This window comes from Chlorocebus sabaeus, chromosome 17 (genome assembly GCF_047675955.1).
Source record: "Chlorocebus sabaeus isolate Y175 chromosome 17, mChlSab1.0.hap1, whole genome shotgun sequence".
NCBI classification, from domain to species: Eukaryota; Metazoa; Chordata; class Mammalia; order Primates; family Cercopithecidae; genus Chlorocebus; species Chlorocebus sabaeus.
In genome coordinates, this window is record NC_132920.1 from 64,806,217 (window position 1) to 64,829,660 (window position 23,444).

Here is a 23,444-nt window from a genome sequence, read left to right on the forward strand (position 1 = left end):
AGATCACAAAGGTGACATTACAACCGATCCCACAGATGTAGAATGATTCTGAGAAACCCTTATGAACACTTGCATACACATAAACTAGAAAATCTAAAGGAAATGATAAATACCTGGTAACACACAACCTCCCAAGATTGAATGAGAAAAAAATTGAAATCCTGAAAATACCAAGTTTTGAAATTGAATGAGTAATTTAATAAAAACAACCTACCAACAAAATAAGCTCAAGACCAGATGGATTCATGCCAAATTTCACCAGATGTAAAAAGAAAAGTTGGTACCCATTCTACTGTAACTATTCCAAAATAAAAAATAAAACAATCAAGTAGAAGTAACTCCTCCCTAACTCACTTTGTGAAGCCAGTATTATCCAGATACCAAAACCTGACAAAGATACAACACAAAAACACCTTATGACCCTAGATGTAAAACGCCTCAACAAAATACTAGGAAACCAAATATGGCAGCACATCAAAAAGTTAATTCTCCAACTAAGCTTCATTCCTGGGATGCAATTGCTTCAACATACACAAATCAATAAATGTGATTCACCCCATAAACAGAATTAAAAACAAAAAACACATGATGATCCCAATAGAAGTGGAAAATTCTGCTACAAAATACATCATGTTAAAATCCTAAATAGACTAGGCATCTAAGAAACATATCTCAAAATAATAAGAGTCATCTATGGTAAACCCACAGCCAACATCATACTGAATGGGCAAAGTCTACAAGCATTAGCCTGGAGGACTGAAACAAGCCCAGACTCACAACTCCTATTCAATACAGTACCAGAAGTCCGAGCCAGAGCTATCAGGCAAGAGAAATAACTAAAAGGTATCCAAAAATGAATAAAAGAAGTCAAACTATCTCTCTTTACTGATGATATGATTCTACACCTAGAAGATGCTGAGGACTCCACCAAAACGCTCCTGGAACTGATAAAAAAATTGATAAACTTTCAGGATACAAAATTATTCTGTACCAATCAGTAACATTTCTATGCACCAATAACATTCAGGCTGAGAGCCAAATCAAGAATTCATTTACAATATGCAATTCCATTTACAATAGCACACACACCAAAACCAACCAACCAACCAACCAACCAAACAAACAAACAAAAACCAAAGAATACATCTAACCAAGGATGTGAAAGATCTGTACAAAGAGAACTACAAAACACTGCTAAAAGTAATGAGTAATGACACAAACAAATGAAAAAATATCCCGTGTTCATGGCTTGGAAGAATTCATATCATTAAAATGGCCATAATGCCCAAAGAAATGCACAGATTCAACCTATCAACCTACGAATGTCATTTTTCACAGAATTAGAGAAAAAATATACTAAAATGTGCATAGAATGAAAAAAGAGGTTGAATAACCAAAGCAATGTTAGAGAGGAAACAAAAAAAGAGACGGAGGCATCATGTTATCTGACTTCAAACTATACTGTAAATCTACAGTAACCAAAAACAGCAGGGCAGCAAGGCACTGGTAAAACAACAATAATGGACACATAGATCAGTGGAACAGAATAGCAAACCCAGAAATAAAGCAACATACAGGCAGCCATCTAATATTTGACAAATCAGCAAACATAAGCAATGAGGGAAGGCCCCCGTATTCAATAAAGGGTGCTGGGATAGTTGGCTATCCATATGCAGAGGACTGAAACTGGACCCTTACCTTTTGCTATATACAAAAAAGTAAGCCAGGATGGTTTAAATATATAAATATAAGACCTATAACTATAAGAATCTTAGAAGAAAATCTAGAAAACACCATCTGGACATCAGCCTTGATAAATAATTTATGAGTGAGTCCACAAAAGCAATTGCAACAAAACCAAAAATTGACAAGTGAGATTAAACTAAAGAGCTTCTGCATAGCAAATTATCAACAGGGTAAACAGACAACTGACAGAATGGGAAAAATAGTCACAATCTGTGCATCCAACAAAGGTGTGATATGCTGAATCTATAAGGAACTTATTTAACAAGCAAAAACTAACTCCATTAGAAGGTGGACATAGACATAAACACCTACTCAGAATTTCTATTTAGAGTTTCTTCAGAATTATCATCTAAAAACTAATTAATACAATTGAATTATGGAATATGTGGATAGTTTATATTATAAAATATATTAAAAATTTTACTAAAATAATCCAAACTCACAATAATCTCTAAGTAAAAAAATGGAAGTTTTAATTTGGTGGACTCACTCCTTTCTTGGCATAGTGTGGTAGTTCTCGTACTGCATGGAAAGGTTCAAAGCAATGTTAAGATGGCAAAAACATGTTTTGAAGAAGTAAATGCATTTGTATCATTTACCATATCAGAAAATTGCATTTTCAAGTTAAAATTTATTTATACTTTGTTGACATCTGGCCTTCAGTATTTTCAAATTTCAAATGATTGTGACACTATCTTGTTAGTGAATGGCTCTTCATCTCTGTGTGGTTATTTTAATTAAATGTATCTAAAGTGAAAATAATGTCTGGATGTATCCGAAGGACACTGAGCACTCCAAGTAATTTCATGAAGAAAACTAAAAATGTACTCACCGATAGCTTTTGTAAAGGTCAGTACAGGTGGAATTGTTCTTGCAAGGATTCATTTTACACTCATTGGATTCTTGCTCACAAAAATTTCCTTCCCAACCAGCTAGGCACACACACTGGTAGCTCTAAGGGAATATAAAATTATATATTTTTAGGCTATTTCTTACTATTAAGCCTATAATACAGATATTACTCCTGGCTATTTTGATATATCTGTCAATTTATAATTTTTTTAGTTTTATAGAATGCCAGTACTCCCCCCAAATGACTTTTACCCCATTTTTAAAACTGTGTGAACAGTATTCTTTAGTATCTAATTAAATAAAGTTTTCTAGTAATTCAATAGATTCTGCAGAAAGTATTAAAGATATATGCATTATGCTCACAATGTACAATTATTATCTTTGTTAAATGTTTTAAAAGAAAAATAGCATGTTAGTAATATGATGGTAGATGATGAAGTATAAGTAAATAATTAAATAACTCAGCAACTAGCTCACAAGTTAATACAACTATAAAAAAGGAAACTTTTGACAGATTTATTGTTACAGATAAATATTTAAAATAAATTAACAGAACTTTTGGCCAATCAAATTCGTAAAACTTTTCATAGTGTTTTCCTTAAACAGAGAATTGCCCTATGAAGATGTAATTCAAAATACTAGAGGTAAAATTTTGCTTTCCTAGTATTGCGCAAACAAACAAACAAAAGAAACACTTTAAATTGCTCTGTAAAAATACTTTCTATGTGAAAAAAATATTTTTGAAGAATAGAGCTCTTGTAAAAATTAGATTTGGGGCTTTTTTCTGTAGAGAATCTAGATATAGCATTATAAAAATGGTAAAATCAGCGTTAACTTATTTAAATCTGTACTTTTCAATACAGTAGCCACATGTGGCTACAAAACATTGTAACATGGCTAGTACCAATTGAGATGTGCTATAAATATAAAATATACATTGAATGTTGAAAATTTAGTATTAAAAAGGAATGCCAAGTATCTATTTTTTTTTATTATTTGCATTTGGTTGAAATGGAAATAATTTTGATATAAAGAGTTAAATGAAACGTATGATTTCAATTAATTTCATTTATTTCCTTAACTTTTTTGTAGTGGCTACTAGAAAAGTTAAAACACAAAGAGACATCTCATTTAATTTCTACTGAACAGAGTTGTCTTAGATAATGCCAGCCCAGTTTCTCCATTTGCTGATAGAGTTAAGAAGTCTATATACTCATAAGCACAATGTGATGAGTAGGAGCCCTGAGATTACAAAACACTTCTGAGTTTAATACATCTCAACATCCTGTGCAGATCTAGCACCCTATGTTTACTTAATGTTGATTAAATAAACAGAAAAGGACAAACATGATATGACCAATAATGTAAAGGCTGAAGTTAGTACCCAAAACAAAATTCAAAATGATCCTGTATCAGTTTCCTACATTTGGACAACAATTTTTTTTTTTTTTTTTTTACAAACATAACAGTGAAACATGGTAACCAGAAGAAAAATAAATTCATGCCCCATGTATGTGCATTTAAGTTACAATAGTTTAAATGTATAAGAAGTTCTACTCAGTACTGTGCTTTGGTTGAACAGGGCCAATTGGTTTTCCATGCTAGTTATTAAAAACTAGCTTAAAAGCGCAAGAATGAGAGCTACCTTATCAACGTTGTGCTTTATTCCTGACACATATACTAATTCTCCACTCGGAATATTCTTTAAGAGTATTCAAGTTTTGCTGGATTTCAGCAGCATTTTTTTTCAAGTATCGTGCTCCCTACATTATTAACTTCCTCCGTGAGTATGGTAACATTTACAGTTTTCATTGTTGCATTTGGTTTATTTTTTTCTTTTTTTTGTAAACATTAAAAGAGGACTTACATAAAAATTAAATATAATGATTATATTTTGTTTTATGAATGTGCTATGTAAAATGAAAGCAATTCCACAATAGGCAAGACAACATCAGCTGTGGTGAATGGGAGAAAATCATCCCACTCAGTAGCATAAATGGCGTATGCATAAAATCTTTGGAAAATGCCCATTTGTTATGTTCTGAAAATTCTCATATTAAGGGGTATTAACTATTTCTGTAAAGATAAAAGCATAAGCACACTGCTGGTTTTTATTTTGATGCCTCAATAATATTTTGAAACAAATTTAGTGAGTCAAAAAGTCAATCAAATTTTTCTGTAAATTCATATATTTCTTAAAGGCTAATAACTATTGGTATTTTTTATAACTTGGTAATTAGTAGAAAATTATCAGTTTCAGGGTATCATTATCATTAAAGTATCAGGTACTATAGCACTGAATTCCAGATATGATGAACTATGTACAAAAAGAAAACAGAAAATGAAGAAAATAAAATTTAAAAATTAAAATTAAAAAATGTAAATGATGAAGAGAACAAAAGTGCACAGCAACTAAAAATAACCCAAAGTTTGAGGATTTTTATTCATCAGTATCTCACTTGATCCAGAAACATTTTCTGAATTTAGACATTCTTGCTGCAAAGCAGTTTCTCATTCAACATTGAATAATTGATTCCAGTAATTTAAAATGACTGTTATTTAAATTTCCACTGGTCAATACAGTAGCCACATACTAAAGTAAAACACTATTTTTAGAAGCACATTTTGAGCCAATTTTGATGGAAGAGGAAAGTATTATTAAAACATATTTACCAAAAGGAGTAAAGGTTTGCATGATTTATTAAATTAGAATTGTATCATTTTTTTACTTCTCACTACAAAGTAGGCATTACTCTTCCCACCAAACTTAGATACAACAATTTATGTCATTTGAAAATATGCATGAGACAGGAAAGACAGAAGATGATAAAAACACAGGTCTAGCATATTGAACTCTGCAGTCAGTGAGAAAAATGCAAAGACAAAGCTGTCAAGTTTGATGGTTGTAATTGCATAAACTATATAGTAGTTCACTTTTTCAGATCAACAGCCAGATATTTTAAATTTTTGTTATCAGTAACATATGTACTAAAGTAAGATGGATAGCATAATTGTGAACATGACTTTTGAAGTTAGAAAGATAATTTTTGAACAATATCTCTGATGCTTATTAAATCTCTAGACATCTAGTATATTAGTTTTCTCTTACTGCCTAAAAAGTTACTACAAATTTAGTGTCTTAAAACAACATAAATGTACTGTCTCACAGTTTCAATTAGTCAGTGTGCAAGTGTCAGTTACCTAAATCATTTGCTTTTGGTCTCACCATGCTAAAATCAAGATGTTGACTGGGATGTGACCTCATCTAGGAAATACAGTTCTCTTCCAAGTTCAATGATTGCAGCAGAATTCATTTCACTCTGCCTCTAGGACTTAGGTCTCCTTTTCTTGCTAGTTACTGGGTAAGGACTACTCTCAGCGTTTAGAAGGTATTCGCAGGTCCTTGACACAAGGTCTCCTCCTCTCACAGCATGCCAGTTTGTTTTTTTAAGAACAGGAGAATCTCTGCTGCTACTTCTTGTTTTGTTAAAGGCCCATCTAATTAGGGCAGCCCATCTAGGACAATCACATGTTTAATTAAATAAAAGTCACTTATGGGGGTGTTAATTACACTGTAAAGTCACTTTCTACATGTAATATAATCATGGAAGAAATATCATATTTACAGGTTTTTCTCACACCCAAGGGGAGACTTTACAGGGCATGTACACCAGGAGATGGGAATCTCGAGGATCATCTTACAATTTTGCCTTTGATATCAACTAACCTACTTAGTTTTTCCAAGTAGCCTACTCAAGTCCTCTAAGCCTCAGGTGCCTTCATATGTAAAGTACTAACAATTTCTACTTCATAAATGTAGTTAGGCCTTGAAGGTAGTAATAACTATAATATTCTTAAGCCTAGCGACAAATAATTATCACTAATTAGTAGCAGCCATTGCCTCTAGGCAAAACAGTCTAGATTTAACAACATCAAGGAATAATTGACAGAAGCACCACCATTGGCTCAAACCTATTCATCTATACGTTACTTATTTTTATAAACATTTAAGCCATATAATAAGAGATAACCAGAATAGGAAAAACAAAGAAGGAGGAAGAACAAGAGAATCCAGCAATATGTAATTTACGAACACAGACTAACATGAAGTGGATAAATATAAGAAAATATAAATGAGGAAAATGTATTCAAGATGAAATAGAAAATCATACTAAACCAGTAAACATTTAAAAATATACCAAAGGAGGGAGATTTGCTAACATAGACTCAAACAAAATTACTCCCAAGTCTTTATTTCCTCTCTTATGCCACATAGGTGAGGAGAACAGAAAAACAGGAAAAACTACTCAAATTATTTTCTGAGACTATCAAAACCTAGCTAACAAATTCTGGCAAGCATATAACAACAAATAGAAATTTAGCCAATATTTTTAGGATCAAAAAGTCATTTTTTCTTCAAAAAAACATAAGTTTAGATAGTCGAAAACAGTAATGTATTTAAAATACATTATATAATTTGAGTTGGAAATATTCCAGAAATGGAAATATGCCTCAAAACAATAAAATATTTCAGAGAAGGAAAAATGCTTTTATCATTTCAGAGCAGAAAATTATTTTATAAAATTCAATACACATTCTAAAAATTTCTTTTAGCAAATGAAAACAAAATGGGAATACTTATATTAACAACAACTATCTACAAAATGATAAATTAAAAAAAAAACTGCCAAACATCAGTTTACCAAAAACAAATGTAGAAACTGAATTTTATATATATATATATATATATATATAGTAATTGTTGAATTGTTACAAGAACAACTGAAGTTGACTAGATCTTCTAAATCTAGAGACGCAAAAAGCAAGCTAAGTTAAGACTATAGTGGGCCCTGCTTTTCAAACCAGGACATTTGTCCATTTGCTGCCAGATAAGTAGTTGCATCTAGATAAGCAGAAAGACATAGCAGGAGTTTTCAGCAGCTTCTTTGAATGAAAAGAAAATACTAGCATTCAGCTTGGTCAAGGAGATAGGTCCATGAAGAGAACAACAGAGAGTAAGCCCAAAATTTGATCAGCCCTATTCTAAAGAGGCACTTTTTCCCTTTCAACCTTGCATTTGTAGTATGAAATTACATAAAAGTAAAGCATTAGCAGTCTAGTAGTGCAAGGCAGATAAAAGTTGGAGTTTAGGGTCTGCAATATCTAAGTCTTGTTAAACACTTCTAGCTTTCAATGAACACAACAGAGGGACATATCTTGAAGAACAAACCAGGAAAACAAAACAAAAACAACAACAACAACAACAAAACAGCTTAAACTGCCTGAAGACCACACTTGCCTAAAATGTGATTGTGTATTCCTATTCTGTCTGCCAGGAAAAAAAAAAAAAAAAAAAAAATACTCTTTGGAAGATGTTAACATTAGATGGAGCGTTTCAATGTTTGAAACAAAATGTCTGCCATTCATTAAAAAAGTTTCTTAAATGCTGATTACCAAATGTCAAGAGACAAATTGACAGTAGAAATATACGATTGAGATATTGTGATTATTGGCTAGACATTTAAAAATACCTATGATTAATATGTATAAAAATATAGAAGACAAATAGGGAATTCCACTAGAAAACTGAAATCTATAAAAGAGACAAAGAACAACTCTGAGTTTGAAAATTATCACCTGAAATTTAATAACAATATATTATTTTAATAATAGACATATTAGAAGTAATAAACTTGCTAGTAAAAAATATACAGATTGAAATATTTATATAAAGGATATAACAGTCATAAAAGAAAACAAAAGAAATATGGGAACTAATGAAAATAGCCATTACTTGTTTAATTGGAGTATCAAAAAAGAAGGTAGAAAAATTGGGCAAAACCAATATTTGAAAAATCGTTGACTGAGAATTTTCAAAAGATGACAAAAAGATAGTAACCACAGATTTAGAAAGTTCTCAAGACCTCTGCTGTATATATAAAAATAAAACTTTGTCTAGATTAAAACTTCTGAAAATGAAAGACAAGGAGTAAATCATACAGGCAGCCAATGAACAAAGACATTTTATCCTCAAAGGGACACAAAGATCACACCTTACTGTCCTGTATCAGAAGCAATAACTCAATGGGCTAACATCATAATGTAGTGAAAGAAAATAACTGTCAACCTAAACTTCTATACCCAGTAAAAACACACTTCAATTATGAAAGCAGAACAAATTCATTTTTTACAAAAACAAAACCTGAGAACTTACTAAAGTGTTTAAGATTGTGGGAGTTTGTTGACAGATAACTTGGATTTAAATTCAGGCTCTAAGAATTATGACTTATATAATTTTAAGCATGTTATTTAATTTCAAGGCACATCAGAAATAATGCTACCTGCCCAATGAGGGTATACAAATTATAACACTTAGTACAGGACATAATATAATATCTAACATAGTAAGACAACTATAAATTTTAACCAAAATGTTCTGATGTACTGTGACTTGTCCAGGTAAGCTAAACTACTTCTCAGTCTCTATGATTTTTGTTTCCTTTAATTTCTTCCACGTGGAATGACTTTGTCTGCTTCCACCAATCCCTGACAATACTTTCCCAGTTTTATCCATCTCTAAATGTCAAAAACAAGTGCCACATAGTACCTGAAGCTTTGATAATTTCCTTCAGTATACCTTCTCACATTTACTGTTTTAGATTTTATGATACATTTAAAGCACATTAGTTACTTACGTACATATAAGCTGTATTCTGCTTAGTGCTTATTGTATTTAAAAAGATCTTAGTTATATTACTGTGCATTTCTCCAGTTTCTAAAGTATAAATTCTAAGAGGGCAGAAACTTTCTTTACTCTGTCCAACAATTATCATTATAATAACATTTGGAATAGTGTCTAATGTTTGACTGAATAGGTGTTAGAGCTGAAACATCTATAATGATATTCATTGGTACTAATATAGTCATGGAGGATATTTTATTTATGATTTCTAGATATTTAATAATCTTATTTTCCTAACAAGAAAAAAGACTTTTTTTAAAAGAATTCATTTAAATAATTATTTCATTACAATCAACCAAAAGCAGTTCTATAAATGAAGAATTAAAATCCCCATTGAAAGAAAACTTGGAATGGTTCCATTTTGAAAAGTTTTCATATATTAGATTTATTGTATTTTATTCAGACGTAGCCACAATGTGTTACTAAAATGTGTGCTTTGTGAAACTTTCTATTAGATTTCTGAAAATGTAGATATATATTGAAAAAAATAGAAATTTCAAATTATAGTCTCTTTCTGGTCATTATTTATGTAATTCTTGAAAAAAGGACAAATATTTTTTCTTTGCTTTAATAAAAAACTTTTGAGGTAAAATTTGTAATGAATTTAATCCTTGTAAAAATAAAGGGCTCTCCCTATTGACTTATTATCTGTTTTATTTAAATGTTATTTTAAGTTTTCACTTTAATTCATAAATACTTATAGAGTTGGCTATAGACACAAAGGTTTCCAAATACTGAATTCTGATACTCAGGATTATTCATAAAAACACCAATCTTTATTTATAAAAACAAACAGAACTCTCTTAATATGATTTCTTTCAGCAAGAGAAAATGATTTATCTTGGTGCTTTAAATCTAAAGTAAAATAATATGTATTATTCTGACAGAAAGTTACTGGAATACTTAGAAACAATTTCTATAAAATTTTATAAATGCTGAATCTGATTGAACATATTTTGAAGTAAGGCAAAGAAAATATACGTTACAGTGTGTGATATTTTCAAGGCAAAACTGTTGTAGAAAAACACAATTTCTTTTACTTGGGAAAATGTAATACAAATACATGAAGAATATGAAAAGCCACATGGTAGATGAAGATAATACAGAGTATAAATCAAGCTATACTGGATTTTGAAACCATTTTCTAAATAAAACATAAATCTCTAAGAAACTTAGTCATTGTTTCCATGTGATTATACTTTTCATTAGTAACAAAAAAAAGCAAATAAGCATTTTAGTGCCTAATATTCCAAATGAGAAAATAAACATTAAATATAAATTTCTACTAGTTTTATTTCCTATATCTAGTAAATCTACTATCAAAATAATTTCAGCTGTTTGTCTACTATGCTATTTTCAATCTATAATTTTTATTAGTAATCTTTACTTATAATTTAGTTCTCTTATGGCATGTCCTACCTTCATAAACCATTTGCGATCCTTTTTAAAGGGTTCCTTTACTTTTGATGTTGGTTTAAAAAAGCAGAATTTAAAACTAGAATAAAGAAGTTTAGACAAACAGTAATAAACCATAGCAAAAAATAACTCATCTCTCATTGATGTGTACTGCTCAAACATATTTCTGATGTTTTGAATATTACCTTCCATATTGACTCAATTTGACAATTAGAGATAAAGTCTAATACCCAAAGCTTTTTCCCTAGTACACAAATAATAAGAATTCAGAAAATATAATCTTGTATGAGATTATCACATAAAGATGCCAGTACATAAATGCAATTCTGCAACAGATAGTTTTGGGGAGCATTACATTTTTTGCTCTGAAAGCCAAATGACAATAATAATGCAAGCACACCATGCAATAAAAATCACTTGTAAGTTTTGAACCACAAGTACAAAACTCATTTCCAGTATTGTGACCTCAAAGAAAATTAGCAACTGAGGAAGAGCAAGATGGTGGAATAGAAAGCTTCACCAATTGTTCCCTCACCCCTGGCAAGGACACCAAATCAGCAACTATATACACTGAAAACACCTTCAGAAGAACCAAAAATCAGTACATACAAAAATCAATAGTATTTCTATATGCCAAAAGTGAACAATCTGCAAAACAAATCAAAAACATGAGCTGAGCATGGTGGCTCCCACCTGTAATCCCAGAACTTTGGGAGGCTGAGGCAGGCAGATCACCTGAGGTCAGGAGTTTAAGACTAGCCTGGCCAACATGGTGAAACCATTTCTCTACTAAAAATACAATACAAAACAAAAAGTTAGCTGGGCGTGGTGGCAGGCAACTGTAGTCCCAGCTACTCAGGAGGCCGAGGCAGGGAAATCACTTGAACCTGAGAGGCAGAGGCAGCAGTGAGCAGTGATCACGTCATTGCACTCCAGTCCAGTCTATGTGACAGACTGAGACTCTGGCAAAAAAAAAAAAAAAAAATTCCATTTACACTAGTCAAAAATGAAATTAAATACCTAGGAATTAACCAGAGAAAGGAAAGATCACAATAATGAAAATATAAGACACCCATGAAAGAAATTGAAGAGGACATCAAAAGCTGAAAAAAAAAAAAAAAAAAAAAATTCCATGTTCATGGATTGGAAGAATCAATTTGTTAAAATGTCCATGTTATTGGGAGAGGACGCAGTAAGAGGTTGGTTAGGCACATAGAGAGGAGGAGTCTTGGGAGAGAGGCAGTGCACATGGAAACATACTGGCACCACCCCTGTGGTGTAGCTAGCAGGTAAAAATATGGTTAAGAACTTCCTCTTATACCAGGATGTTTGCTCAGCAGGGACTGTCCTGACTTAGGCATAAGCACAATAAATCAACTAAATCTCCTGAATATGACCCAGAGCTAATTGTAATATCATTAGCATTGCCGTTTTGGTCCCCTATCCCATGGGTTTTGCTTAGGCATTCTTGGGTAATAACTAAGATGGAGTCACTATGGTCTACTCCAGATATGCATAGATGTAATACCCTCCCGGGGGGGGACTTTACTCCTCCCATTAAGGCTGAACCTACAGAAGGCTTTCTTGTTTCACCCCCCCCCCTCCACACACACACACACACAAATTCCCTAGCACTCAGACCCATTTCTGGGAAATCAGTTTGGGTCCCCTCTCACTGCTAATAATTTTTCTATTGCTTAATAAATTCTACTCTGTCTTACTCACTCTCTGGTGTCCACATGCCTTATTCTTCTTTATCCTGAGATGAGAACTCAGACCTCACTGAATTAAGGAATAGGGAAACTGCGACACTATGCAAAGCAGTCTACACGTTCAGTGTAATCCCTATCAAAATATCAATGACGTCCTTCACAGAAATAGAAAATTCCAAAATTTATATGGAACCACAAAAGACCCAAGATAGCCAAAGCTATCCTAAGCAAAAAGAACCAAACAGAAATAATTACATTACTTGACTTCAAATTATACTACACAGCTACAGTAACCAAACAGCATGTTGCTGGCATAAAAACAGATACAGACCAATGCAACAGATTAGAGAACCCAAAAACAAATCCACACACCTACAGTGAACTCATTTTTGATAAAGGTGCCAAGAACATACACTGGAGAAAAGACAGTTTCTTCAATAAATGGTGCTGGGAAAGCTGGACATCCATACACAGAAGAATGAAACTGGATGCCTATGTTTCATCATGTACAAAAGTCAAATCAAAATGGATTAGGTAATTAAATCTAAGACCTCAGACTATGTAACTACCACAGAAAACTGGGGAAAATCTCCAGGACATTGATCAAAGTAAGTATTTCTTGAGCGATACCCACAAGCACAGGCAACCAAAGCAAAAATGGATAAATGACATCACATCAAGTTAAAAAGCTCCTGCACAGCAAGAGAAACAATCAAAGTAAAGAGACAATCCACAGAATAAGAGGAAAATATTTGTAAATTACCAATCTGACAAGGGACTAATAACCAGAATACATAAGGATCTCAAACAATTTTATAGGAAAAAAACTAATAATCTGATCAATAAATGGGCAAAAAATTCAATAGACATTTATCAAAAGAAGACACACAAATGGGAAACAGGCATATGAAAAGATGTTTAACATCATTGATTATCAGAGAAATTCACATCAAAACTACAATGAGAAATCATCTGACCCCAGTTAATATATCCAAAAGATGCAACACCCAATGCTGGTGAAGATGTGGAGAAAAGGGAATCCATTTATACTGTTGGTGTGAATGTAAATTAGTACAATCGCTATGGAAAACAATTTGAGGTTCCTCAAAAAACTAAAAATAGAGCTATCAAATGATCCAGCAATCCCACTGATGGGTGTATACCCCCCAAATGAAAATCAGTATATCAAAGAGATATCTTCACTCCCATGTGTGTTGCAGCACTGTTCACAATAGTCAAGATTTGTAAGCAACCCAAGTGTCTATCAAAAGATGAATGGATTTTTAAAAATGCAGTAAATGTACACAATGGAGAGACATTGAACCATCTAGAAGAATGAGATCCTGTCATTTGCAACAATGTGGATGGAACTGGAGATTATTATGAAGTAAAATAAGCCAGGCACAGAAAGACAAATCAAATATTGCATGTTCTCACTTAGTTGTGAGACCTATAAAACAAAACAATTGAATTCATGGACATAGAGAGTAGAAGGACGGTTACCAGAGCCTGGGAAGGGTAGTGGATGGTTTCAGAGCCAGGTATTAACAAGAACAATCTCCCTATTGTGCCAAGTACTCTGATCAGTTGTCTAAGGTGTTCCTAGTGATTGGTTAATCCCTGAGTAACAAAATTATATTGTAAAGTTTCAGCTGCCAACACAGTTAAGTAGTTCACAACTCAGTGGGAACACAGTTAAGTGGCTCACAACTCAGGTTTTGTTTTTTGTTTTTTGTTTTTGTTTTTCAGAAGAAACACTGTTAAAGTTTGTCTTTGTTGCCAATCACTTACCACAGTGCATGGGCAAATATGTGTTTAAAAACGTGCAGAGATAAATTTATATTGTTCAGTCACAATGATTGATGTTTTATTCACCAAGCACATAAGCGCTATCAGTCTTAATGCCTTTCAATTTAATAAAATCAATGTTAATTTTTAGGTACAGAAAAAAAGTGGAGTCTCTAAAGCTAAGTTTGATTTGTGATTTGAAGTTTACAAATAATTTTCCAGACATTTTCTTAATCCTGTTAACAAATATTTATAATGAGAAGAAATTACTAATATCTTCTCATTGTGAATATTAATATGAACAATAAAAGTAATTTGTGATTATGTGGAATATGGAATCAGTGGTTACATCATAATCATCTGTCATATAATCATTTTCTTGTAAAATAAGGGATAATTTTAAGGAAGTATCTTCAAATGTTAATACAAGAATGATTTTGAAAGGATTTTTCCTTTTACCTTTTTAGATTGTAGAACCCGAACAGTGTTTCAGTATTCAGGCAACTGAATAGAGTTTTATATAACTTTCTTTTTTCCAATATATATTCCAAATTCCTTTTCATTTTTTTTCTACTTTTAGAAGAGCCAATTGTGATTCAACTTATATCTACAATTCTGAGTCTGTTCCCCAAATCCTTGACATCACAAAATAAATCCATGCCATCTTATATCTGGCATTGCCTTTTTTTTTTTTTTAACTTTTATTTTAAGTTCAGGGGTATATATTCAGGTTTATTACATAGGTAAACTTGTATTGTGGTGGTTTCTTGTACAGAATATTCCATCATCAGGTGTTAAGCCTAGTACCCATTAGTTATTTTTCCTGATCCTCTCCCTACTCGCTACTCCCACCCTCCATCCTCTGATGGGCCCCAGTGTGGGTTGTTCCCCTCTATGTGTCCATGTGTTCTCATCATTTAGCTCTGATTGACACATGAAAACAAGTGGTATTTGGTTTTCTGTTCCTGGGTTAGTTTGAAGATAATGACCTCCAGCTCCATCCATGTTCCTGCAAAGAATGATTCATTTCTTTAGTACGGTGCATAAACCATAGTGTATGTGTACCATATTTTCTTTATCCCAGTCTATCATTGATGGTCATTTAGGTTGATTCCTTGTCTTTGCTATTGTGAATGGTACCACAGTGAATATACGTGTGTATGTGTCTCTATAACAGAACAATTTATATTTAGTTGGGTATATACCTAGGAATGGGACTGCAGGATTGAATAGTGGTTCTGTCATTACATCGTTGAGGAATTACCACATTGTCTTCCACAATGGTTGATCTAATTGACTTTGATATGGAATGTAGCCCTTTAAAGACATGTTTCCCAAAGGAACATTTTGCTTTTGGTCAATGGTGTTCTATGTATCTGTTGTTGTAAACTATTAATTACTCAAATAAATTTTAATGTAAGTAAATGAAATCCTATTGTGATCATCTAACTGTAGTGAACAGGAATGAAGTGATCAGTTATCCTTTCTAATATATCATACATACATACATATATATATATACACACACACACAATTTATATACACATAAATTGTATATTTGTATATACATGCATAACTGTGTGTATAATTCCTCCTCCTCTTTAAAATACTCAACAGCTACATTGTTCACCTCACAGTCATTTATTAGCTAAGAATAATGTTTTGCAAAAAATGCATGCTTCATCAGTACAATGGAGTAAGTCCAGAGGGAATCTATAAGGCATTTTCATGTATTCTATTCATTCTATTAAATCATTAATTCTCTCCCAACTCACAATCCTACTAATACAACTTCATAATGCTCAGTGCACTTGCGTTGCAATTCAGCTTCCGTTTTGAGCCCTTATGGTATTAGACAGTTTATTTAGCCTATCTTTTTACTTATAAAACTGGAAAAATAATAAGAAATTTTGGGGAGATAATTTCTGAAGAGCTTTTTCATACTCATATACTAAAAATTAATTATAATTTATCTCTCATAATTAATTGATCCATTAGTATTTTAAAATTCTGTTTTCATTCTTCACCACTAGTGAAGTCACCAAAATCATAACCATAACTTCCTCATGTTTCCCCTAAGACATTTTGTATCTCCAAAACCTCAAATTATGATATTCTGTTCTTTGTCACTACTTCTTCAGCTTTATCACTCCTAACCCTGCATTTCGATTCTAGCTATTCTTCTCTTCTCAGTGTTTCTCAGTCAGCACCCTTGCTTTCTAACCATTAGTTCTCTCTCTTCACTTTTCAGCATAAACACCATCAAAAGGGGGTTCCCAAAAACTACACCACTAGTAGTACATGAGATGGTCTGATAAACAGAGGTTTATTTTAAACTTTACTTCTTTATCTGTGTTAAATAAAAATAAATTATGTTTATCTAATTTATCTATTTATCTCTTTATCACTCTATCTCTTTATCTAATAGTGTTAGATAAAGTGTGCTATTTATTTACTCTAAATTGTGTTACAAAAATAGAACAAGTAGGTGGCACATGTTGGCTCATGCCTGAAACCATAGCCCTTTGGGAGGCCAAGGCAGGAGGATCACTTGAGTCCAGCAGTCTGAGACCAGCCTGGGCAACATAGAAAGACCCCTTGTCTCTACAAAAAAAAAAAAAAAAAAAGCTTGTCATGGTGCTACGTGCCTGTAGTCCCAGATACTCAGGAGGCTGAGGGGCTGAGGCTTGAGGGACACTTGAGCCCAGGAGTTTGAGGCAGCAATGTGCTGTGAACACACCATTGCACTCCAGCCTGGGCAACAGAACAAGACCAGGTCTCCTCCCCCACAACCCTGAAAGAAAGAGAGAGAGAAAGAGAGAAATATAGAACAAGTGCACCAAATTCTGAATAGATTACTGAAAAGTAAGTATATTTTAATTAAAAAAAAGATTTAGATGGTACAAACATTTGTATTAATAACACAAATTTCTATAATTTTGATTAGTTCAATGAGGCTGAAAAATGTGTGTCCTTAGTCCTGTTATCACATCTCCTTACTTCTGTATTACTGTACTCAGGAATATTTGAATAATATTTTCTATGTAGTTTAAAGTATTTTGAACTTTTATGGTAAAAGGTATGCGTACGAATGTGTGTGTACATGTATTATTCTGAGTGCCACTCTACAGACAATGGTTTATCTTTGTTTAGCAGAAAATCTTTCTCTAGGTGTAGTAAGCTAGTGTTCTGATTAGAAAGCCCACATTCTAAAGATAGTTACTGCAAATACTTCAGTTATGTTTATCTCTGACCAACACCCAATACTTTTGCAAATAGCAAAATACTAATTTACAAATTGGCTTTTATTAGTGAAATTATTATTAAAGATATATAGACTTAGCAAATATTTTACAGCCATTCTTAGTTCCTTCTTGACCAGGATGTAGTGAGTCCTATAGTCATTAGCCATAGGAATGTACCCTAGGTTTGATAATTTAATTATCCTTTACCTCGCCCTTTGTTCAGACATTTCCCATTCTTTTGACTCTGAAAGATGTTAAGATAATCCAATGACTGGAATATTGTCAACTGTGATCTAATGTGAAACTTTTATACAAAACATTTCTGAGACCACCAAAAGACAGAGAAAAGAGATCTCATTAATGCAATAAATGTGTACATGATAGCATAATTTGGCCTATGGCTTGTTTTTGATAACGGAGTGCTAAATTAGTAAGGAAGGAAGCAACTCACACTATTTCTAACTATTCGTAGTGATCGAGACACACCAAGTGGAAAATAATATTATCTATGTTCAAACAGATTTTAGTCAATTTCCAAATCCTTAAGTACATTTCTATTCATTTTTTCAGATGAGTGAAATAGGAGTCTTTTGTATACCAAAAGTTCACTGAATAATTAATAATATACATCACATATATAAAATGCTGACCAACAACAAAATATGTCTTTAGAAAATAAACTATCTCTTTTAAGTTATAATATGTAATATAGAATTACAATATTATTATGTTGTACTTTATTAGGTAAAACACATATGAATACACTACCTACTTTTAAGCAATAGGGGTTATTATTTCCAGTTAGAGACTAGAAAGCAATGGTTATCAACTGGATTTTATAAAACTTTACATCTATAACTTCTCAACAAATTTTATCTTTTATGATTATCACCAGTATAACATATTTTTAATAAACACATACTTTTCAAACTATTTGAAAATAAGATCTATATCATTTGGGTTTAAAATAAAATAAAAGTAACCCAAATTTTAGTGAGATTTTAATATAAGGCTCTCAATATGTATTTATGTAAATTCTGAAGGAATTTTTATTTCCTCTTTAATTTGGAAATAAGCACTTTTTTACCATCTCTCTAACTTCTTTCCCTTCAACAGTTTTCAAACCATATTATTTATGATTAAGTGGATATTCAGCATTCCTTATTCCTTAAAGGAAAATCTTTCAACTTTAATAAATTATTTTATTTAATTATATTTTTGAGCTTTATGTTATTAATATACTATGTCAATTTAAAAAGTCCTAAGTTAAATTATATTCACTTTTCTTTCCTGACCACTGAGATAATTCATCTATTCTAATTTTAGTCAATATTTATTTGTTGATAAAATATTTTACGTTTTTTAAGGTGAATATTTGGGAAATTTCCTATTACAGTGGTGGCACCAGTAAGCAATTCATCAAAGTATGAGCTACATTCTTTGCTCTTTAGTGGATGCAAAAGAACATAAAATATGTCTTTTTGCCTAAAAAGCAAAAGTATGGAAAGTTTCTATTAATAACATTAATAACAATTGAGTTCATAGAAATGAATTCTATATAGGTTGGGCGCTGTTGCTTGCGCCTGTAATCCCAGCACATTGGGAGGGCAAGGCAGGCAGATCACTTGAGGTCAGGAGTTCAAGAACAGCCTGGCCAACATGGTGAAATCCCTGTCTCTACTAAAAATACAAAAATTAGCCAGGTGTGGTGGCACACACCTGTAATTCCAGCTACTTAGGAGGCTAAGGCACAAGAATCACTTGAACCTGGGAGGTGGAGGTTGCAGTGTGCCGAGATCACACCATTGCACTCCTGCCTGGATGACAGAGTGAGAATCCATCTCAAAAAAAAAAAAAAAAAAGAAATTAATTTTATATAAAACAATTTACCCTCATGCCCAAGGACAATAAATAAATGCTATTAAGTTATATCATCATAATATTAATAAGCAAAGCTTCAAAATTGAAGCATAGAAAATTCATGTAGTCTTTTTTGGATATCATAAATATTTGCTAAATATGTATTAAATGATCTGCATCCTAGGTGTTTGAAATACTTTAGTTAACAAAATTGATAAAATATTCCTGCTTGAATGCCTGTCTGAAAATTACTATTATGTTCATGTAGGAAGATCACAGTATTGATCCTAAATGATTATAAAAAGATAATAAAATAGCTATTGTTTATAGGCCTTTTTGTCCAGTATGTTATATATGTTATTACAGTGTAAAGATATACATATATATATTTTTTTATTTTTTACAAATAGGAAAGGAAATGCATTGATATATTTGTAAATGTGCTGATTAATTTGTCACTAATTGAAGAATCATATAAACGAAGATCATTCGACTTTTGGTTCTTGGTTATAAATGAGGAAAGCAAAATGACAAAATAAAAGAAAAAAACAAAAAGGCAAATTTTCTAACTCATGAGTACCCGCATGAGTTTTATACTTTTTATATAGCATCATCCCTAACTTTTTTCATTTACTTTATAGAGGTTATCAGATTTATTACAAAGTATATTGACCATTCAATTGTTTTTTTATGCTCCTTGCTTGTTTGCTTTTTTATATTTTATGAGCAGATATATTTTGGGTACATATATTAAGATATAGCTACCTACAAACTATTACTGAAAACAGAATGTATTTTATATATTAGGGTTATATAGATTGTGAAACAGTTTACGGTTTGAAATTGGTTACTGAAAGTTCTATCTTTTTTAAAAGGCAGTGACTTTAAGAAGTGTTTGGTTGCCTAATAGCTGCTGAAAATTTTGTGTGTGTGTGTGTGTGTGTGTGTGTGTGTTTGCCTGTATATTTTGAAGTCTATTCAAAATGCTTGTTTATTTTACTGGGTTGAGAAATGGGTATAAACGGTACAAGGAATTTAATTTAATTTGGCCAACTGAAAGTTACTCCATGCCTTTGAGTTGGAGAAAAGACAAGATGATTTCTTATGAGTGAATTAGTTCTTGCTAAACATATGTTTTTCTGAGTTGTTGCTTTATTATTTACTTAGATAAGTATCAAAATATGATAAAAAGATTCATTTATCCTATATGTTAATGGATAGATTATTTTTAGCTCTGAGAAAAGAGAGCCTAAATTTGTTTGTATGTTTTGTCAAAATCTAGCCAGAAACTGGTGTGTGTCGGGGAGGGGGTGTATTGTTTAACTTGCTAAATGTTTAAGCTTGTTGATTATTAGGCAGTCCGGATGCTTTAAGGGTTTAAATATGTTATATTCTATTAAAATTTCCATGGCTTAGAATTAATAACTGTTGACAAGAGAGATGTACGGCGTAAAGCCAAATATCTGCTTCTCTTTATGTGAGGATGAAAACAGGTTATGTGGTCACTCTGCTGATAAAATATATGGCCACCCTCAAGGGGCTTTAGGGGAAAATCTGTTCTATTGCCTTTTCTAGTTTCTAGAACTGCCTTCTTATCACCCTTGGTTTATGCCCACCTTTTCCTTCATCTGTAAAAACAACAGTGTAACATGGTTGTTTCAATCCTCATATTGCCTTTTTCTTCTATCTTCAAATCTCTTTCTGCCTCCCTCTGATAAAGATACTTATGATTACATTTAGGACCCACATGGATAATCCAGGATAATGTCCTCAATATCCTTAATTTAATTGCACCTGCAAAATTTCTATCACCATATAAAGTAACTCTCACCAGTTCTATGGGTTCCAGGAATTGAAACCTCATCTCTTTAGTGCCCATTGAGTCTACCCTTTGATCATCTGGCTACTCTATGGCATTCTATACACAAAGGTAGCCCTACAGTTAGCACATCAAACAGTCATGGTTTTCAAATTAAATTCCATTGATTTATTAAATTATATTCCACTAATTACATGAAATTCTTTTTTCTTTAAAGTTTCTTTCTAATCAACTATCACTACCTTATTACTGGGATATTATCTTTAGCCTCAATTATGGCATCCATTTTCTATGTAATCTGCATGTCTCTAACCATACTCAGTCCTACTTCACAGCAGCCAGAATTACTTTTCTAGGAATTAAATACAGCTATGTTACTCAGTTCCTTAGAAAGACTCTGTTTATTTCTACATTCATGGGATAAAATCTAAACTTACACTTTGGAATAAGCTGTCCACTGCAGTCTGAGATCAAAACTCCATTTTTTTTAAGACAGAGTCTCACTCTATCCCCCATGCTGGAGAGCAGTGGCCTGATCTTGGCTCACTTCAACCTCTACCTCCTGGGTTCAAGTGATTCTCCTGTTTCAGCCTCCCGAGTAACTGGAATTAGAGCCCCATACCTGGCTAATTTTTGTATTTTTGGTAGAGATGGGGTTTCACCATGTTGGTCAGGCTGATCTCGAAGTCCCGACCTCAGGTGATCCACCTGCCTTGGCCTCCCAAAGTACTGAGATTACAGGCATGAGCCACGGTGCCCAGCCTTCATTGTCTTTCTATAACCCACATCATTCCATTCAGTACAGCATATGCTCCAACTACACTGAGAATTAACACTAGTTTATAAATCTGTACCATAAAATTAACTCCAGCATTTTGCTTGGAAAGCTCCCATTTATCATTCAGGAAGGCAGGTGCTAAATTTAATAATGATTTTTCTTCCTTCTGCAATGTATAAAAATGACTGCTCCATCTTTTGGGTTTTCACAATTCATTCTTATTTCTTTTATAATATTTGTTGTATGGTGTTATTTTTTTTTTAAGTAATGACTCTATCTCCTCAACATGAATTTGGGCATGTGAAAAGTACCATGCCCAGTTCATGTTTGCATCCCCAAAGCCTAGAACTTGGCAGAAAGACGACTTTGGACAAATGTGATTAATTAAATGAATGAGGCCTTCAGAGGCAAGTGAAATGAACTAGTGCCCACAATACAACCTAAAAGATAAATTTGTACAATCTCTTCAAGATTATGACCATCTATAACACTAGAGTCCTCTCAAGAAATAATCTTTGATTAAATATGAAATTAACTTTGATTTTTTAAATAAATATGGGTATTTATTTCTTATTCCTTACAGAAACAGTAGGGATGTATATAAAACACATCTGTTAACACTTGACCCAAGATTTTCTTTATGGGAATTTGAAAATTACTCAGTGATGCAGTTGTTCTATAAATTCTCCACTGCCTGAAAAAGTATGGCAATTTTATATTTTCAAAACTTGTTTAAAAAATAATTTTGCTGATCAAATGTGTTATTCTTTCAAAATATATTTATATGAGTTTCTTCATTTACAAATTAAATTTTAAAATGTTTGCATTTTTTCTGATCTAAAACCTTTGTATATTCACTCAAAAATACTTTTCTCCAATCGATCTCTTTCTCCTTTTGAACTGTTACCTGAGAGAGGGTCTGATTGCTTTATATAGATGCTTGAAGCAGTATTATTTATTTATTTATTTTCAGAAAATAAAACCATCACATTACCTAGGACACCCAATTTGGCTTCCCAAATTCTGCTTGTCAAAAGCTGGATTGCCTACTCCATCTTTATTTTCTTTAAAGTCAGTAGCCCCATTGACTGCTGTTGTGGTTGCTGTGGATCTGTCTTCATAGCTGAGGCTCTCTTAGCCCTAGCTTCCCAGATTGTTGGCAGCTGAAAACTCCCAGCTGAGTCTTTCTCTAGGACTTGTGCTTACTTGAAAGATGCTTTGCTCTTCCTCCAACCCCTAGACCACATCCAATCATTGCTTTATATGAAGGTACAAAGACCAAGCTCTTTTCCCTCAATTCAAGACATCTCTAATGAGGTACCCCAGCTCAAGCACTTTCTGTGGGATTGGCCAAGATCTCTGTTATAACCATATTGCTGTTCAAATTGTCTATTTCTCTTTCCTTCACTCTCTCACAGACATTGTTTTCAGAGTATTTCACAATCAACTCCTTCCATGGAAAAAAAAAAACAAAAAAACAAAAAAA

The 23,444-nt window shown here is 32.5% G+C and overlaps 1 protein-coding gene across 1 annotated transcript in view; it reads right to left on the bottom strand.

Moving 5' to 3' along the window:
• The window catches only part of LOC119620187 (protein eyes shut homolog), a 167,704-nt gene that overhangs the window by 62,681 nt on the left and 81,579 nt on the right, over positions 1 to 23,444 (bottom strand). Inside the window, exon 4 of the mRNA XM_037987166.2 lies at positions 2,579 to 2,700. Coding sequence (XP_037843094.2) covers positions 2,579 to 2,700 — 122 coding nt within the window. The remainder of the gene's footprint in view (positions 1 to 2,578; positions 2,701 to 23,444) is intronic.